Consider the following 13,740-nt stretch of genomic DNA (forward strand, 5'->3'; position numbering starts at 1 on the left):
GTGATAGGCCTGTTACACAGTTTGGAGTGCAGTGTATTGTGATGAGGGCCAATGGAAGCACCTCTGGCCACTTTAGCTTGATTTTGTTGTGCAGTTTAGCTAACCACAATTTCAGGGCCCTGTTCTTTCCTCATGCTACCCTGTAAGATTGCCAGTGAGGGCAGCTGAAATGATGCTTACACTATAAAGCTTTTGTTAGTTCCTATATAACTTTACCCATAAAGTGAGAGCTGTTATCGCAACACACACAAAATGCTGGTGGAACGCAGCAGGCCAGGCAGCATCTATAGGAAGAAGTACCGTTGACATTTTGGGCCGAGACCCCTTGCTTCACCTCATCCCCTCCTGTCTTCTCCTATCATTTCGGATTCCCCCTCCCCCTCCTACTGTCAATTCTCTTACTATCTTTTCTTTCAGTTAGTCCTGATGAAGGGTCTCAGCCCAAACCGTCAACAGTGCTTCTTCCTATAGATGCTGCCTGGCCTGCTGTGTTCCACCAGCATTTTGTGTGTGTTGTTTGAATTTCCAGCACCTGCAGATTTCCTCGTGTTTGTGCTGTTATCACAAGATTTTTTCTCAGGGATCCCAAACGTAGGAATGAATTCTCATAATAAAATTTAGTAATAGTGACAGCATCATTTCTCTGAGTTTGTTAAGCTTCTACCCATGGAGATAATAACACAATAACAGGTGCATAACCACAACTCATACATTTAGGTAACTATGTAAAGTCCATTTAGAGAAACAGAAATATCCTCCTGGGGGCAGGGCCCAGCGGCAGAAGATACCAGAAGTGTCTTTTGGGATTCCGTTTCTGGAATATCATACAGTTGCTGCTACTTTTCTTGCTTTGTCAAGAATCTGTCATTTGTCACTATACTCATCATCCTTTATAGTCCATAAAGTCTGTTCAGCCTCTGACACATCACAATGTAATTGTATCACTTCATCAATGAAGTGTCGGCAGCCTGATCACGCTGGATGCTATGTGGCCATAAAGATCTGCTCTTGCTGCTTTAGCAATGGAGTTGGCTCATTTGTTCCCTCCAGTTATTTCATCCTTCCCACTGATATGAGCTGCATAGTTTATAACAGCAATTGCAGTAAGTAATTAAAAAGCAGGAAAAGATTCTGTCTTCAGAACTAAATAATGAAATAAAACAAAATCACTAAAATATCACCTGGACCCTTACGACTCAACCATTCCTTTGATTTTATTTGTGCACACGGAGAACAGCATGGGCCCGTCATCCACATGGTTCTGAAATCTGAAAAGGAAACTGCTATTTTTACACAGAAATCGGCTTATCAGTTTCAGATATTGATCATTGTGAATGGTAAATCCCTTACTCACAAGATCAATCACCATTCACTATTGAAGCGCTGAAGTTGAGCAAAACAGCCGATAATATTTTGAAGTTAGTAAAGACAATAGAGCCTTGGGTATGTTTCACATTTCACATTCACATTCACCGTTATCTCATCTGTCTCTGGCACCCCTTATTGTGTAAAGGGATGCTATGTTTTAGGAAGACCGTTCTCATATCAGAGACCTCATTCATCTGGCTTGAGTACACACTGTCACAGTCACCCCAGGCTATCTTGTCTGTAGTATGCAGAGGTGCCTTCGACGGTTCGCTTGGCTACAACTGCCCCAGGCTATATGTTGTCCAATGGGGTACTGTGGAGGTTACTGTAAGGCAAGTCCAAGACCTAGGACCAGTTCAATCCCTCCCCACCCTTTGATTCCCCATCCCTATCCTCAACCACTGATTTGCACCCATCCCACCAAGCTCCCAGAGTTGTGTTTGCAGCACTCGGTTAGAGTGGGACAGAGATAGATTTGGTCTCAGTGACTACTGCCTTTTCCAGACAGGTGCTGATCAGTTCTCACCAGAATTAAACAGTTAAAGAACAATCAACATTGCTGATCGGTTCTCATCTCCCACACGGGCTCCTCCAATCTGCTTTTCCTCTCTCTGTGAGCAGGTGTTCATTCTGGGATGGTGGTAGCAGGGGTGGTCGGCCACAAGATGCCTCGCTTTGGGCTGTACGGAGACACCGTCCACACAGCATCAGCCATGGAAAGCAATGGCAAGGTAGGCCAGGAGCCAAGACACCTCCTCTGTCCCCTGCACAAACTTCCACCATCCTCTGCACTCTGTCCTAGAACTCAATTCCTTCAGTCACAGAGCAATACAATGTGGCTATAGGCCTTTTGGTCCAACTAGACTATGCTGATCACAGTGCCCACCCTGCCAGTCCCAATTTCCTGTGTTCAGCCCATATCCCTCTGAGCCCCAACCCTCCATTTACCTATCCAAGTGTTCCTTAAATGATATGATTGTACCTGCCTCAACCGCTTCCTCTGGCAGCTCGTTCCATATACACGTCACTCTCAGTTCCCCTCCAGTCCCTTTTAAATCTTTCCTCCTCACTTAAAACCTATGCCCTTTAGTTTTGGACTCTGCTATGCAGGAGAGAGGTCTCTTACCGTCCACCTTATCTACATTTCACATAATTTTAAACTCTTTAAAATCTGAAACATAATTTTAGGTCACCCCTCATGCTCCTACATTTCAGGGAATAATGTAACCTAGCCTGGCTCTCCTCTCGATAATTCATGCCTGCTATTCCTGGCAACATCCTTGTCAATCTTTTCTGTATTCTTTCTAGTTTAACCATGTCTTTCCTATAACAGGATAACCAAAATTTACACAATACTCCAAGTGTGGCCTCACCAACAGCTACAACGGCTAATAATTTTCCAACTCCTACACTCGATGCCCTGTGTGATGAAGGCCAGTGTGCTAAATGGCTCTTTTCCCATCCTCTCTACCTTTGACACTACTTTCAATGAACTATGACCTCCACTCCTAAGTCCCTGTTTTGCCACACTTTCCAAAATGACTCACCTCACACTTGCTTGCATTAAAATCCATTTGCCACTCCTTGGCCCATTTCCCTAAATGATCTGGACCCCCCCCCCCCCCCCCACCCGTAACCTACAATAACCTTCTTCACTATCAACAACATCTCCCAATTCGGAGTCATCCACAAACTTATTGATCAAGTTTTGTGCATTCAAATCATTTCTATAAATAACAAAAGGGTCCCAACACTGACTCCTGTGACACACCACTAATCACCAGCCTCCATTCTGAGAATCTGCCTTTGCTTCCTACCTTGGAGCCAATTGTGAATCCACCTCATTAGCTGACACTGGATTCCGTGGGATCTGTCAATCTTTTCATTCCTGGGATCATTCCTGTAAACTTCTTCTGGATCCCCTCCAAAGCCAGTGCATCCTTTCTGCCTAAAACTACTCACAATACTTCAAGTGTGGTCTAACCAGTGCCTTATAAAACCTCAGCATTACATCCCTGCTTTTATATTTTAGTTCTCTCGAAATGAATGCTAGCATTACATTTGCCTTCCTCACCACAGACTCAACCTGCAAATTAACCTTTAGGGAATCCTACACAAGGACTCCCGAGTCCCCTTGCGTTTCCAAATTCTGAATTTGTTCCCCATTTAGAAATTTGTCTGTGCCTTTACTCCTTGTACCAAAGTGCATGACCATACACTGCCTAAAACTGTATTCCTTCTGCAGCTTCTTTGCCCATTCTCCTAATCTGTCCAAGTCCTTCTGCAAGCTCCCTGCTTCCTCAGCACTACCTGCCCCTATGTTTGGATCGTTCACAAACTTGACCACAAAGCCATCAATTCCGCCATCCAGATCATTAACATATAATGTGTAAAATAGGGGACCCAACACCAACCCCTGCAGAACATCTGTAACTAGCAGCCAACCAGAAAAAGACACCTTTATTCCCACTCTTTGCCACATGCCAGTCAGCCACTGCTTTGACCATGCTAGTATCTTTCCATGCTTTAACGTCTTATGTTGGACCTAGTCAAAATCATTTTGAATATCCACAAACAGCACATCCACTGGTTCTCCCTCACCAACACTAACACTTCATATCTGCACTCTGTGTAACTGCTGTCATGCTGTAGCTGTTGCAGGATTCTGTTTCCATGTCACTGTGTTATCTTTTTTGCTGGAGTTTCAATTGTCAGGTCAGTAACGCGTTCCTGCTCTTCCGTTATTGTTTCAGGAAATGCACATACAGTCGAGTGGTGCCACGTATGAGCACCTTGTCGACAGCCCTTTTATCTTTGAAAGACGTGGGACAATAACAATTAAGGTACAGTGCCGATTATTTCCACCGACTCTGTACAACACTTTGGTTCACTCTGACCTGTTGGTGACCTGGCCTGTGCGTTTGTCACAGTGAATGGTGATGTTACTCATAGAAACACACAGCCCAAAAACTGGCTATTCGGCCCACGCTATCCACACTGACCAGTGGGCATCATCTATATTAATCCCATCTACCCATAACCTCTGTTAAAGGGAAAGTTCCCTGCAGTTTATCCTAATTTTAAATACTTCAACCACATTCCCTCCTAACCTCCTCCACTCCAGGGAGAATTCTTCAGTCTCTCCTCAATACTGAAACATCCTGGTGAATCTCTTCTGCACCCCTCTCCAGTGCTATCTTATCCTTCCCATAGTGTGGTGACCAGAACCACACTGAGTACTCCAGCTGACGTCTAGCCAAGGTTTTATACAGTTGGAGCACTGTTCCTGTATTCAGTGGTGTTCTTGCTTTCCAGTATGTTTGGACTTGCACACCAACATCGCTCTGTTTCTCAGTACCGGTACCCTCTTGCATCTATTTTTAAAAAAAACAACTTGGTTGATTCGATGGAACATTCCTATTTTGCCTCAAAATGGTCTGTAACGTTATTGATTGATTCTTCCTTAGGGGAATGTGGAAATCGAGACCTACTGGCTGAAAGGGAAGAGGGACAAGGATGGCAATGCACAGGCTGCCTGTCCACAGTTTGAGCAACAAACAATTGGCACGGCAGTATCACCCCACCCTTCAGAATCCAGCAACAAAAAGTTGGTAAGACCCTCATACCAGCAGTTACGAAAGGTGTAAATGTACAGACTGAGGATGTTTGTGCAGTGAGCAGGGTGAAACTGATGGAGCTACATGCTTGGATACCTATTTAATGTACCTTGGATACCTGGCTCGTGTGTTTACACACTGAACAGGTTGATGCCATAACCCTGAAACACTGGAGCAAGAAAACAAACTGCTGGAGGAACTCAGCAGGCCAGACAGCAACTGTGGAGGCAAATGGACGGTCGACATTTCAGATCGGGTCCCTGCATCAGGACTGAGGGTGTGGAGGGGAGATAGTGAGAGAGTGGGGTGAGACAGGCTGGAGGGAGATTGGCGGAATAGGTGAGATGTGTGGGACGATAGGCAGACAAGAGCCGGGGCTGGGTGGTCTCAGTGGAGGATTGAGGACCGGAGTTGCAGGGCTGATGTCCCTCTCCCAACCCCAGGCCTGGGGCCAGAGGAAGGTCTGGCCTGGGAACGTGCCCAGTTTCAGGAAGCACTGAAGAGCTGATTGAACGTTCTGAAGTTATCAATCAACTCCATTGGAGCATAAATCCTTCCAAGGATTTTGTAGTGAATTGGCAGGCGTTGTTCTGTTGTTTAAAAAGAGAAATGGGGATAATCCTGGTATCGGAGGGAATCCTTAAGGATAAGATTTCTGAGCATGTGGAAAACCATGGTCTAATTAGGGACTTGCGCAGGACTAGTTGTGTCTTACTAACTTGATTGAGTTTTTTTTGAGAAGGTGACAAAGGTGATTGATGAGGATAGGGCTGTGGACTTTGGCGCTAAGATGTGGCAGTGGAAGGTGAGTGTGGACATTACTGGGGACTAGTGCTGCCTGGTCCATGTGTGAGGAGAATGTCCCAATGCTGTGGTCTCTGCTGTTGAGAGTAACGGAAGCCCCCTCCCCACCCCACCTTTAACTGCACTGCTCTCCTCTGCCGAGGGGTTTCCCCCTGGTAACAAGCTCAAAGCTGGTGACCACCATCCAGCCCACCCCCAGACCAGTTCTCACGGGCAGCCATGTCACACAGCCTCTGTGGCTCATTGCCCACGGGTGATTGAACAGATTCCTTGATCCTGCTGAGTGGGGCTCCCAGCACAGTCGTACATAGGCCATGTGGGTGTTAGTTATGCAGTACCTTCAAAGTCTATAGTTCAAAGTAAATTTATTATCAAGGAACATGTTACCGTATACTCCTTGAGATTAATTTTCTTACAGGCATTTACAGGAAAAATAGAAATAAAATAGAGTTTTATTGACAAATAAAAATAATGCTAAGAACATTCATTGTAAAGAATCCTTGAAAGTGAGTCTGCAGGTTGTAGAATCAATTCAGAGAAGTGGTGATTGAAGTTAAAAGTTCAGAAGTTAAGCTACATATATATCACTGTACGTACACTCCTGCTGAGATTCCATGCCAGTTCAGAAGCCTGATGTTTATAGGGTTGTAACTCTTCCTGAACCTGGTGGTGTGAGTCCTGAGGCTCCTGTACTTCCTGCCCAATGGTAGTAGCAAGAAAAGAGCGTGGTCTGGATGATGTTGGTTGCTGATGATGGATGCTGCTTTCTTGTAAATGTGTTCAGTGGTGGGGAGGGCTTTACCTGTGATGGACTGGGTTGTATCCACCACTTTCTGTAGATGTTTCCATTCCTGGTGTACCTGGTGTACTTGTGTTCACTCTCCAGGACACACAGCATTTAGGGTATCAGTGTATATACAGTGTCAGTAGGTGTTTCCCTTCTCCAGGTGAATCAATTACTAAATTGATGTGTTTTCCCAATGCTCCATGAATGGATTTATTTCTGTTTACGGTGATTGCAAGCGGAATGTGTCCATTCTCATTCACTTCCTGCCTGGCTGTTCGCAGATAATTTATCATCATTATCTGCTCCAGCTTTGTTGTCCTTGCCCTTCAGTTAAATCTCAGCACTGTGAGAGAAGATGAGACAGTGAATTCTCAGAGCCCGCAACAAATGAAGATGGGATCATCGACCACATCGCTGGTGAAGACACCAGAGGATTTCAGCACCGATGAAAATTCTTCAACCAAGGTAAAGAGAAAACACTGGAGGAATGAAAGAATATGGAGACTCTGAACACAAACAAGTATCATAAAGATCCAAGGCTGTACAAAAGCAGGAGGGTTGAAACTCTCTTGCTGATGGCCAGTTCCATGCATACTCAGATATGTAAAAAAACACTTCCAGCTGCTCAGCTTTCTTCCCACATCTGACTGGACATCTGCTCCACAGGGATATGTACTGGGACCTCTGCTGTTTGTGATGTATATTATTAACTTGGATGAAATATAGATGGGTTGTTTTGTAAGTTTGCAGATGACACAAAGACTGGCACAGACTCAGAATAGACAACCCTTTGAAACTGAACTGAGAAGAAATGTCTTTAGCCAGATGATGGTGAATCATTGCTACAGAGGGCTGTAGAGGCCAAGACACTGGATGTACTTAAGGCACTAATTGATAAGTTCTTGATTTATAAGGGAGTTAAGGGTTATGGGGAAAAGACAAGAGAATGAGGTTGAAAAAAATCAGTCATGATTGAATGTCAGAGCAGAATCACTGGGCTGAAAAGCCTAATACTGCTTCTCTATCTTATGGTCTTTTCTTAAGGTGAAGTTGTGAATACTGAAGAAGGCTGTCAAATGACACATAGGGATAGCGATCAGTTACAGATATTGGAGAAGAAAAGGCAGGTAGAATTTAATCTGGGTAAGCTTGAAGTGTTGTACTTTGGGAGATCAAAAGTAAGGAGAAAATATAATGGCAGGACCCTTAACACCATAAGACATAGGAGCAGAATTAGGCCATTCAGCCCACTGAGTCCACTCCATCATTCCATCATGGCTTCTTCATTATCTTCCTCAACTCCATTCTCCTGCCTTCTCCCCATAACTTTTGACTAATCAAAAACCAATCAACCTCCAATATACAAACAAGAGAAAATCTGCAAATGCTGGAAATCCAAGCAACACACACAAAAATGCTGGAGGAAGCTGGAGGAACTCAGCAGGCCAGGCAGCATCTGTAGAAAAAATCACAGTTGATGTTTTGGGGCGAAACCCTTCACCAGGACTCCAGCAAACCCAATGACTTGACCTCAACTGCCACCTGTGGCAATGAATTCCACAGATTCATCACCCTCTGGCTAAAGACATTAATAGGAACATAGAAAATAGGTGCAGGAGTAGGCCATTCGGCCCTTTGAGCCTGCACTACCATTCAGTATGATCATGGCTGATCATCCAACTCAGAACCCTGTACCTGCTTTCTCTCCATACCCCCTCAACCCTTTAGCCACAAGGGCCATATCTAACTTCCTCTTAAATATAGCCAATGAACCGGCCTCAACTGTTTCCTGTGGCAGAGAATTCCACAGATTCACCACTCTCTATGTGAAGAAGTTTTTCCTCATCTCGGTCCTAACAGGCTTCCCCTTTAACCTTAAACTGTGACCCCTCATTCTGGACTTCCCCAACATCGGAAACAATCTTCCTGCATCTAGCCTGTCCAATCCCTTTAGAATTTTATACATTTCAATAAGATCCCCCTCAATCTTCTAAATTCTAGTGATTATAAGCCTAGTCAATCCAGTTTTTCTTCATATGAAAGTCCTGCCATCCCAGGAATCAATCTGATGAACCTTCTCTGTACTCCTTCTATGGCAAGAATGTCTTTCCTCAGATTAGGGGACCAAAACAGCACACAATATTCTAGGTGTGGTCTCACCAAGGCCTTGTACAACTGCAGTAGAACCTCCCTGCTCCTGTACTCAAATCCTTTTGCTATGAATGCCAACATACCATTTGCCTTTTTCACCGCCTGCTGTACCTGCATCCCCACCTTCAATGACTGGTGTACAATGACACTCAGGTCGTTGCATCTCCCCTTTTCCTAATCGGCCACCGTTCAGATAATAATCTGTTTTCCTGTTCTTGCAACCAAAGTGGATAACCTCACATTTATCCACATTAAATTGCATTTGCCATGAATTTGCCCACTCACCTAACCTATCCAAGTCACCCTGCATCCTCTTAGCATCCTCCTCACAGCTAACACTGCTGCCCAGCTTCGTGTCATCCACAAACTTGGAGATGCTGCATTTAATTCCCTCGTCTCAATCATTAATATATGTTGTAAACAACTGGGGTCCCAGCACTGAGCCTTGCGGTACCCCACTAGTCACTGCCTGCCATTCTGAAAAGGTCCTGTTTACTCCCACTCTTTGCTTCCTGTCTGCCAACCAATTCTCTACCCACATCAATACCATACCCCCAATACCATGTGCTTTAAGTTTGCACACTAATCTCCTGTGTGGGACCTTGTCAAAAGCCTTTTGAAAATCCAAATATACCACACCCACTGGTTGTCCCCATCCACTCTACTAGTTACATCTTCAAAAAATTCTATAAGATTCGTCAGACATGAATTTCCTTTCACAAATCCATGCTGACTTTGTCCGATGATTTCAGCTCTTTCCAAATGTGCTGTTATCACATCTTTGATAACTGACTCTAGCATTTTCCCCACCACTGATGTCAGACTAATTGGTCTATAATTCCCCGGTTTCTCTCTCCTTTTTTAAAAAGTGGGGTTACATTAGCCACCCTCCAATCCTCAGGATCTAATCCAGAATCTAAGGAGTTTTGAAAAATTATCACTAATGCATCCACTATTTCTTGGGCTACTTCCTTAAGCACTCTGGGATGAAGACCATCTGGCCCTGGGGATTTATCTGCCTTTAATCCCTTCAATTTACCTGACACCATTTCCCTACTAACATGTATTTCCCTCAGTTCCTCCATCTCACTAGACCCTCGGTCCCTTTCTATTTCCGGAAGATTATTTATGTCCTGCTTAGTGAAGACAGAACCAAAGTAGTTATTCAATTGGTCTGCCATGTCTTTGTTCCCTATGATCAATTAATTCACCTGTTTCTGACTGTAAAGGACCTACATTTGTCGACCAATCTTTTTCTTTTCACGTATCTATAAAAGCTTTTACAGTCAGTTTTTATGTTCCCTGCCAGCTTTCTCTCATAATCTTTTTTCCCTTTCCTAATTAAGCCCTTTGTCATCCTCTGCTGGTCTCTAAATTTCTCCCAGTCCTCAGGCGTGCTGCTTTTTTTTTGCTAATTTATATGTTTCTTCTTTGGACTTGATACTATCCCTAATTTCCCTTGTCAGCCACGGGTGCACTACCTTCCCTGGTTTATTCTTTTGCCAAACTGGAATGAACAATTGTTGTAGTTCATCCATGCGATCTTTAAATGCTTGCCATTGCATATCCACTGTCAACCCTTTAAGTATCATTTGCCAGTCTATCTTAGTTAATTCATGTCTCATACCTTCAAAGTTACCCTTCTTTAAGTTCAGAACCTTTGTTTCTGAATTAACTATGTCACTCTTCATCTTCATGAAGAATTCCACCATATTATGGTCATTCTTATCCAAGGGGCCTCACACAACAAGATTGCTAACTAACCCTTCCTCATTGCTCAATACCCAGTCTAGAATGGCCTGCTCTCTAGTTGGTTCCTTGACATGTTGGTTCAGAAAACCATCCCGCATACGTTCCAAAAAATCCTCTTCCTCAGCACCCTTACCAATTTGGTTCACCCAATCTATACGTAGATTGAAGTCACCCATTATAACTACTGTTCCTTTATTGCACGCATTTCTAATTTCCTGTTTAATGCCATCCCCAACCTCACTACTACTGTTAGGTGGCCTGTACACAACTCCCACCAGCGTTTTCTGCCCCTTAATGTTATGCAGCTCTACCCATATCAATTCCATATCCTCCAGGCTAATGTCCGTCCTTTCTATTGTGTTAATCTCTTCTCTAACCAGCAATGCTATCCCACCTCCTTTTCTTTCCTGTCTATCCCTCCTGAATATTGAATATCCCTGGATGTTGAGCTCCCATCCTTGGTCACCCTTGAGCCATGTCTCTGTGATCCCAACTATATCATGTTCATTAATAACTATCTGCACATTCAATTCATCCACCTTGTTACGAATGCTCCTCACATTGACACACAAAGCCTTCAGGCTTGTTTTTGCAACACTCTTAGCCCTTATACAATTATGTTGAAAAGTGGCCCTTTTTGCTTTTTACCCTGGATTTGCCTGCCTGCCACTTTTACTTTTCACCTTACTACTTTTTGCTTCTACCCTCATTTTACACCCCTCTGTCTCTCTGCACTTGTTCCCATCCCCCTGCCACATTAGTTTAAATCCTCCTGAACAGCAGTAGCAAACGCTCCCCCTAGGACATTGGTTCCAGTCCAGCCCAGGTGCAGACCGTCCTGTTTATACCAGTCCCACCTCCCCCAGAACTGGTTCCAGTGCCCCAGAAATTTGAATCCCTCCCCCTGCACCATTTTTCAAGCCATGTATTCATCTGAAATATCCTCCTATTTCTACTCTGACTAGCACATGGCACTGGTAGTAATCCAGAGATTATTACCTTTGTGGTCCTACTTCTCATTTTCCTTCACATCTTCAAATTCCTTCTCATCTCTGTTCTAAATGGATGCCACTCTATTCTGAGGCTGTGCCCTCTGGTCCCAGGCTCCCCCACTATAGGAGACATCTTCTCCCAATCTGTCTAAGCCCTTCTAGCGACTCCCCACTTCCTCAACACTACTTGACCCTCCACCTATCTTCATATTGTCCTCAAACTTGGCCACAAAGCCATCAATACCTTCATCCAAATCATTGATATACAACATAAAAGAATTGGTCCCAACACTGACTCCTGAGGAACACCACTAGTCACCAGCAGCTAACCAGAAAAGACCCCCCTTTATTCCCACTTTTAGCCTCCTGCCAGTCAGCCAAGTTTCTATCCATTCCTGTATTACCATGAAATTACAGGAGTTGGTGTTAAGCAGCCTCATTAATGTTAACTGCATCAATGTATAGAGTGATCTTGGAGACCAAGTCCATAGCTCCCTGAAGATATCCTCACGAGTAGATAGGGTGGTAAAAAAGGGGCTTACCTTCATTGGTCGTGACACTGAGGATAAGAGTCAGCCAGTCTTGTTGCAATTACCTAAAAATGGCTTGAATGCATTTCTGCAAACACTGCTGAGTGTGGTTCTCTAGTCACCATGCTGCAGGAAAGATGTGAAGGCTTTAGAGATGGTGCGGAATCCAGGATTCTGCCTGGTTTAGAGGGTATGTGCTGTAAGGATAGGCTGGATAAAGTGGGTTGTTTTCTCTGGGAGGTTGAGGGGAGGGGAGTTTGTTTTTAAGATTATGGGAGGCGTTGATAAATTGTCAGGACCATTCTTCTATGATGGAAATGTCAAATACTAAAGGATGGAGCTTTAAGGTGGGGGGGGGGAAGTTTAAAGGAGATGTGTGAGGCAAGTTCTTTACACACAGTGTTGGGTACCTGAAATGCATGACCAGGGCTGGCAGAGGAGGCAAATACGATGGTGGAGTTAAGACAGACACATGAATAAGCAGAGAATTGAAGGGCAAGGACTATGTGCAAGCAGCAGGATTCATTTAATTTAGCATCATGTCCAGCGCAGACACTGTGGGTCAAAAGGCCTGTCCTGATCTATGTTCTACTGCTGGTGCTAATGCTGTGGAGTGATTCACTACCTGTCTATGACAGCAATAACCCTGAGAAATGATATGCCATTAGCTTCCACTGATACTGGTACTGAAGCTGTGCCATACTGCGTCACTGGTGCCTGTACCGGTGCTTATGCTGTGTTTTCTCTGCTGCTCTACAGGGCTATCACAAAGAGTCTTTCCTGGAGAAAGTGTCGGAGGAAACGGCTGAAGCGCATGAACACCCTCTCTTTGCTTCTCCAAGGAGGCCCCAGGCACGCCCTCTGGCCATGTTAAGGGATAGTGCAGGCTCCACCCACACCCAGTTCTGCCAACTGATCTGATTGCTCACCGCACCCTGCTCGAGCCCACCTTTCCAGCCTGGCATTGAACTGTCATGCATTAGGTTTGATAAGCTTGGGACACTCCCTGTGGCAGCTCCTTGACCTCGTTACTGTTAATTCAGAGTTTTGGAATATACCCCATGTGAAATTGTCTTTGCCCTGTGTGATTATGTAGATAATTTTATCTTCAGGCCAGGCTTTGCTTTATTTTGAATAATAAAGTAGTTGAAGTATTATTGCAACTTTGGTGATCTGTTCTTCCAGGATTTTTCAAGCATGCACAAACCTCATTCAAATTGTTGTCATACACACCAGGGTGCAATGAAATTCGTTGTTTGTGCAAAGCTCACAAAGATAACCGTGTACATGGTAAAAAGAAATACAGGGAGAAGCACGAAACAACAAGCACAAAGAAACGATAGTGACAGTAACAGAAGAGGTAGAGTTAAGAGTTCAAAAATATGGCAGCACCACTGGGAAGGAGATAACTGGTTCAGGAGTCTGTTCTTGAGTTTGGTCATCCAGGCTTTCAAACACCTTTATCTTCTCTCAGAGAATAAATGGCCAGAATGGCAGGCATACTTAACAATACTGTTAGCCTTCCTGAAGATCAATGGGATTGAGGGAAGTGATGAACCTGTGAGGGACAGGGCAGTGTTTATCTTTCTCTCTCTGCAGGTTCCATTGGTCCAGAACAGAACGGTTGCCTTACCGGGCCGAGATGCAACCCATCAGGAAACTTTCTATAGTGCATCTGTAGAAGTTTGAAAGGATCTAGTAGACATGTTGAATCTTCTCAGATGCCTAAGAAAGTAAAT

At 44.3% G+C, this 13,740-nt stretch overlaps 1 protein-coding gene across 4 annotated transcripts in view; it reads left to right on the forward strand.

Moving 5' to 3' along the window:
• Positions 1 to 13,158, forward strand: part of LOC132384595 (soluble guanylate cyclase 88E-like) — a 75,785-nt gene extending 62,627 nt beyond the window's left edge. For 2 of the 4 annotated variants that reach the window (XM_059955819.1, XM_059955818.1), the window contains exons 16-20: positions 1,990 to 2,099; positions 4,122 to 4,211; positions 4,836 to 4,979; positions 6,907 to 7,041; positions 12,761 to 13,158. In XM_059955819.1, the coding sequence (XP_059811802.1) occupies positions 1,990 to 2,099; positions 4,122 to 4,211; positions 4,836 to 4,979; positions 6,907 to 7,041; positions 12,761 to 12,922 (641 nt within the window). In that variant the 3' untranslated portion in view covers positions 12,923 to 13,158. Of the gene's footprint in view, positions 1 to 1,989; positions 2,100 to 4,121; positions 4,212 to 4,835; positions 4,980 to 6,857; positions 7,042 to 12,760 lie in introns of all 4 variants that reach the window. The other 2 variants (XR_009508938.1, XM_059955820.1) reach the window with 2 other exon arrangements.
• Positions 13,159 to 13,740: the final 582 nt, after the last annotated feature.

This window comes from Hypanus sabinus, chromosome X1 (genome assembly GCF_030144855.1).
Source record: "Hypanus sabinus isolate sHypSab1 chromosome X1, sHypSab1.hap1, whole genome shotgun sequence".
In the NCBI taxonomy this organism is placed as follows: domain Eukaryota; kingdom Metazoa; phylum Chordata; class Chondrichthyes; order Myliobatiformes; family Dasyatidae; genus Hypanus; species Hypanus sabinus.